This window comes from Nanorana parkeri, unplaced genomic scaffold (genome assembly GCF_000935625.1).
Source record: "Nanorana parkeri isolate BGI_ZX_2015 unplaced genomic scaffold, ASM93562v1 scaffold91, whole genome shotgun sequence".
Lineage (NCBI taxonomy): Eukaryota > Metazoa > Chordata > Amphibia > Anura > Dicroglossidae > Nanorana > Nanorana parkeri.
In genome coordinates this window covers 1,063,420-1,070,038 of record NW_017306359.1, presented here as the reverse complement: position 1 = coordinate 1,070,038, position 6,619 = coordinate 1,063,420, and the positions used below count along the sequence as shown (strand labels likewise).

General features: G+C 42.0%; 1 protein-coding gene across 6 annotated transcripts in view; it reads right to left on the bottom strand.

The window, feature by feature from the left end:
* NRCAM (neuronal cell adhesion molecule) overlaps positions 1-6,619 on the bottom strand; it is a 94,271-nt gene that overhangs the window by 62,627 nt on the left and 25,025 nt on the right. For all 6 annotated transcript variants that reach the window (XM_018552541.1, XM_018552543.1, XM_018552544.1 and 3 more), the window contains one exon: positions 730-914. In XM_018552541.1, coding sequence (XP_018408043.1) covers positions 730-914 — 185 coding nt within the window. The remainder of the gene's footprint in view (positions 1-729; positions 915-6,619) is intronic.

Genomic DNA, 6,619 nt, shown 5'->3' with positions numbered 1-6,619 from the left:
ATTGCTGTATAATGTATTGCTGGGATTTGTAGCCCTCTATAGCTGATGGTACATTGTGCTGTATATTATAGCATCAGCTATAGAGGACTACAAATCCCACTATCCCAGCAATACATTATAGAGCACCATGTGTGGGGGAGTGCAGGCTTACCTGAGGAGTCTTCCAGCAACTTGCTTCTGAGATCGGGTCTGTCTGTCATCCGCCCACACCTGCTCCTCCATACTTCTTCTCCCCGCGCCGCTGTGCCGAACGTGGATGTGGGCGGGTGGTGAGCGTGAGGCGGGGAGGAGGTGTGGAGCGTGGATGCAGGTCTAACAGTGACAAGCGTGAGGTGGGGAGGAGGTACGGCACGCAGCCGTACCTTTTAAAAATGTATTTTATTTTATATCCGATTAACCGATTATTCGAACGTAATAATCGGCTAACTAATCGATTTTAAAAGTAATCGTTAGCTGCAGCTCTATACACTTACGTGACTTTTTACCCATTATACATACAGTATATGTATAGAGGGGAACTGCTGCTTTTCCATGTTTTTAAGTGATTTAATTCAATGAGTGCACTTGTTGTCTTTACATATATGTTAATAAAGATATTGTGATGTACATTTACCTTGAGGCTAGTGACTGAATATATAGGGTATATTTTTGGCTGTTTAGGAATCCCACCACAGTCTGACTAGGAATCTCAGGGAGCCATGTTATGAATAGTTTTTCGTCAGAACTTACCTTTCACAATTACTGTTATAATATGGTGAACTGAGCCCCTATTATTGTGAGCTGTACATCTGTACTTCCCAGCATCAGCCTCTGACACATCCACTATTCTCATAGTTTTATTAAAGTTTTCGTAGAACACTCTGTCACTGGGCAATTCAGCTCCTTCTTTATTCCAACGAATTTCTGGTGTAGGTCTGAAAAACAGCAATACATACACTGAAGTAAGGGCTATACAACAAGTATATATGTGCGTACACTGAAGAAACAAAAGTTGCTCTTGAAATATGTGGATGCAGGATAATTAGAAATGATTGATCCTGCAAATGCTCACAATATTCATTAACGGTGTATGTCTGTTTTATCACTACACTTTGAATTTTGTTGAAGACATATTGAAGGGCACTTTTCTTCTACTGGAACACAGGACACCAACTGGACCCTTTGGGCATACCAAGGTACTGTGTAAAAATGTGGGTGTGACATCTGGGCAACTTGGGGATGGTTAGTGAGAGAAGGAAAGTGGGTTGGAGTTGAATAGATCTCTTAGGGAAGGAGAGGTGACTACCTGCATACACAGTTAACCAATACATGTATGGCTGATGTCCTAATTGTTGAATCAGAGTATTGATGGTGTTAGCATTCACTTCTAATCCTGCAAAGGCTGCCAAAATGCAGTCTTTGGTTGCAGAGCAAGGGGATGGTACCCACAGTCCCTTTCCCCGTTTTAACCCAGTGGACAGTTGGCTGGGATTTGTAATGCCGCCTTTGAGCAAGCACTGCAGAAGATTAGAAGTGTATTTGCGAAAGGAGACAAACATAATGTTTACTTGGACAATGGAAAGCTATACTGGGATCATCTGCCTACCAAAGGCAGTGAGGTTGTAATGGTCAAAAGAAAGCATATTGTACCTGACCAAGTTAGAAGACAATTGTTGAATGTGGTGCATGAAATTACCCTAGCATAGGAATCACTAAGATGCCCGAGTGGTGCATAGTTTTTTCATGCTGACATTCTAACAAGTTTACATGCTTACTGATATAGCCAACTACTATTGGTCATATGTTACCTGCCAGCAAGGGTGGCGATGAATATTTTTGGGCAAATAGCCATCTGCATCAGTTCAGGCAAACAATACATCCTGTCACTAGTGGAATATGCCACCCAGTACCCAAATGATATGGCCCTATCCTCCATTAGAGCGGACAATATTGCTGATGCTTTGCTGGGAATTTTTACAATAGTCAGGTTCCCCTCAGAGCTCTTCAGTGATGGAGGCCTGCAGTTTGTGTCCAACCTCATGCAAGTCGCAAAACAGACGACACATATTGTGGCTTGTGCTTACTACAGCCTATGCAAGGATTTCAGTAGGACCTTGAAACAGATGCTGAGGATATTTGTGGATTCATATTGAAAGGAACTGGAACGATATATGATTTATATCATATTTGGTCTCTATCAAATATTAATTTAATTCTGTTCAGGTGAACTTTTCACAAACCCCTTTTTTTCTGTTGCTTATTCTTTATGACATTTCTGTTTGGGTATGGCAGTGAGTGTCACATACAATATATAGACAGAGACATTAAAAGTCAGAGTTGCAACAGCAGATGCTGGAAACAGTGGATTGTTTCACTAAAACAGGTGATGACAGCTACCATTTGTGCATGTAAAGCTAACAGAGGAATTAACCTGCCCCAGAGATGATCATTCTCAGTCTGGTGGCGCTTAGATTGTTTTTCCGCGAGCTGGGAATTATCTGCACACGGTAAGGCTGAAAATGTCACAACAGATGTGCTACACTATGAGGCCAGTTTACTAAAGATGTTTAGCGTCTTTACTCAGGAGATTCACTTAAATTATCCAATCATAACTAGGCGACGGATACACGCCGCATTCGATCACTGTGTAGATGTATCGGAAGCGATCCACATTGTGTATATATATATATATATATGATACGATCACAGGCAAATGTATGTCTGAATGTTTTCAGTTTCCGTATTGTTGGAAAACCCAATAAAAACTTTTCTGATAAAAAAAAAAAAGAAATGATCAAATCATGCTAAAAAAAAAAAATTACTTAGCAGATGGCTATTTTCTCCCTTTCATTATCCAACCTTCACCAACATCATGAAAAGGAGAACTTCCCTATGGCAGATAACAAATGAATAATTTAGAGAAGGGTAATACATTATTCCCTTGTGCTAGGCAATTCATACTGAGTGACATATCATTTGAAACCACCAGCAGAAAAATGATCTAGTGTTAGACACTATGGTATTGAGTGCATTACTAAGGAGGTGTTTCCTCCTAAACCTCCTGTCATTGATGCTGAAAAAAAATAGTACTTGCTTTGCTTAAAGAATACATATACATTTTATAAACGTAAGCTTCATTTAGGCAAATCAAGCATGTATGTACCGTATTTTTCGCTCCATAAGACGCACTTTTTTTCCCCCAAAAGGAGGGGGAAAATGTGCCTGCGTCTTATGGAGCAAGTACCTATCGCCCGACACCTGGGACATGCAGTTTCAGGCGCCGGGCGAGTAGTTTATTTTTGTACATTCAGCCCTGCTCCTGAGCAGCAGAGCTGAATGTACAGTGGGAGCCGCTGTTCGTTTAATACAAGCGATCTAAGTAGATCCCTTGTATTAAATCGAGCGGTGGCGGCATCGGCGATCGTGTCCGCCCCCCGCCGAGGTTTTCTGGGTCCCCCGTTCCTCTGGGGGACCGTGACCCGTCACGATCCCCCATAGGAGCTCACCATAGAGCCCATTGAGCAGACGAAGAACTATGTTCTTCGTCTGCTCTGTGTGATTACTGAGACAGCGCCACCTATCTCAGCAGTCACTAACTGCAGCTTCTGTAACAGAATTTCTGTCATAGAATTTCTGTCACAGAAGCCATGCGTCCTATCTCCTGGAGCATCTTATAGACCGCAAAATACGGTAACATCCTTCTACATTTTCCATTTTTTCTGTCCCTTGAGAGATTTACTGAGGTCACGCAGATCCTAATAGTTTAAGGTTCTCAACTAGTGGGTCGTGACCCAAAAGTGGGTCGCGACCCCATGTTTAATAGGTCGCTGCATGCCTTCCACTTTTCTAGGTGAGAGGTTCCTCAGCCACCCCCTAGCACAGCACTCAGTTCTCACACTAAGCAGCCATTCAGAATATGCTGCCCGGCACCGAGTGTCAGCTTGAGGTGGGATAGGATGGGGCTATGGCCACGAGGGAGCTCCAACCATGTGTGCATTGCTTACAGTTCCCTCATGTGTCATGTAGAGGTGCCTGGACCAGAGTAACGCACTGTACCATGAAATCACACCTAGTACGCGTTCTTGCGCGGGAGGTATGTTGCGTTGCTATTCATTTGAATGGTATTCCAAACACACCTCCCACCCACAGTTCGATCGCCCGCACCGGAACGTGCGGTATTGCAATGCTGTGCTGTCCATTGCAGTATGACGTGTGTCGCGACTTAATGACCAAGGACAAATGTGGGTCCTGAGGTTACACAGGTTGAGAACCACTGGTTTAAGTCATCTTGAAGCTATAACAATTGTCCACAGATGTAGTAGGCATTGTGCATGTCTGTGGAGTTATGTCAAAGTAGGCATTACTGGTTTCTTTTTTTTTTTTTTTTATTAGTCCCTCTCTGTAATAAATATGTTAGTTACATGCATGCTCCTTAATGTGCTTCCAGCAGCAGTCCTGGATTTTTCTTAGCCGCATTTATGGAGAAAGTGCCAGATTGGAGTGTGGTTTGTAACACATGGACCATTCATGTTACAGCTTGTTATGAGATAATTTTAGGCTGAATCTTTTGAATATGTTCATTGTGGTCATGTAGCCCACTATGTGAGAGCAACTATACAGTCTGGTTGTAGTGTGGTACAGCAGAACATGGACTGTTCATGCTGTAGCCTGTAAGGAGATATACAATATGATGGATGACTTGGTTTGATGCAATGCAGTTCAAACAGCAAGCCCAGTGAGAATTGGCATGCATGTCTGATCTTGTGCCACAGGCACAGTTGAAAGATACAGACCCGTAGTGCCTACATTACTGTGGAGTGAATGTTGAGTCTATGAGACCAATGTGAGTGTGTCTAGCACCTGCTGCAATATGATATAGCTATGTAGACAAAGACATTGCATGCCCATCATGAACTGAGAGACACATATCAGTGTTACATGCTGTACTGAAGCTCTTGACATATGAGAAAAAGGAGAATCAGAATACAAAGGTGATAAGTCCTGTGATTGCTGGACAATAGGTTAAATTGGTGTATAATGCCCATATAAAGAAATATACCCCAGATATTTAATGCAACACTGTTACATGCAGAGCAATATCACACTCCTTTTTCTGGTGGAATCTGAGCCAGATCGTCGGCCATTAGTGTATGTGGCTGCTTCATTAGTTGACTTGCATATGGAGGATGACAACTTATGTACGATGGGCAAGTACAATTCCAATAAGAAGGCTGCAATGTTATTGTTGAATACACAAGTTATGTTTTAATCAACTAATTTGGATGAAATGGTTTCATTTATATTTGCTGCAGAACAAGTGTGTGAGATCTTTATAATCTGCCCAGGCTATAATATCAAGAATCCATGTAAAATACAAAATGATACACTTTGTGGAGTTGCAGTACAAATATAACAAGCAAGTCTTGCTGAGGATTCTTTTGCTGGATGCAATCAGATTGACACATGTGGATTAAGTATAACTATATTTTGTATAAACGTATTCCCTGAACTGTTGCATATATCCAGGAATGTAAGATACCTTACCTGTATTATAATAATAATAATCCATGATATGTGCGATTATAAAAAGAAGTTTGGATAACATAATAACAGAATATCACATTTGAATTTACTTGCTAAACTGGGAGGGATTTTCATTGGCTTTAAATGTGCGTCAGTATTGTTTTAATTAAGAGATTTTATATTATTGGCACAGGATGGAAATATAGATTAGCCCATGCATTACTGGAGTATCTCCATTCAAAGGAAATGTAACAATTATTTTAGGTGTTAAATGGCAGTATTTACCCAGTGAAGGGCTGCTGAATTGGACTTCATACACCTTTTTCCTCATGCCTTTATAAAAATCATATTTCTTTTTTTCAGTTATAGCTAAATGGATGCCAGATGATCTGTAGTTTCTTACCATTTTTAATTTCTCTACATGCTCCCTGAGCATAAATGAAAGGCACTTGCGGTGTACAAAAAACAAATCACTTTGTAAATTGTCCAAAACATTAAATCATCCAGGTATAACAAGCAGGCTTTTTTTTAATCAAGGGTTCATGTATGTATTCTTTAAACTATACTTTTTGATCATATCTATAATATGAAAGAAAAAAAAAGGGGTCTATTCACGAAGCTGCCGAAGGATCTGCCCGTAGCTTCGGCCGATCCTTCGACTAACTTCGGCCCCAGGACCCCTTCGGTTCAGTAGAACCGAAGGGGTGCTGTACGTGCTATTCACAATAGCCCGTACAGCTCCCGAACATGGCCGTGCGGCTCAGTCGAGCCGAACATATATGCATCGGCTCGGCTGAGCCGTGCTGAAAGCTGAAGCTGGCTCCGCACAATCGTTTTCTATTTACTTTTTTTTACCTTTTTTAACTCTTTTTCTGTTCTGCTCGGCCCCTCTGAGGGTCCGAGCAGAACAGCCGAGCCGAATGCCGCTCAGGGGCATTCGGCTATTCACTCACTCAGATGCTGGATCGGCTAAGTCGAACTCCCTCTGCACTTCGGGTCGGCCGAACATGATGAGCATGTTCGGGCGACCCGAAACCACGCGAAGCAAGCCGATGTACGGCTGATTTCAGCCGATGCACGGCTGAAATCAGCCGTACCAGCCTGAAGTGAATAGCCG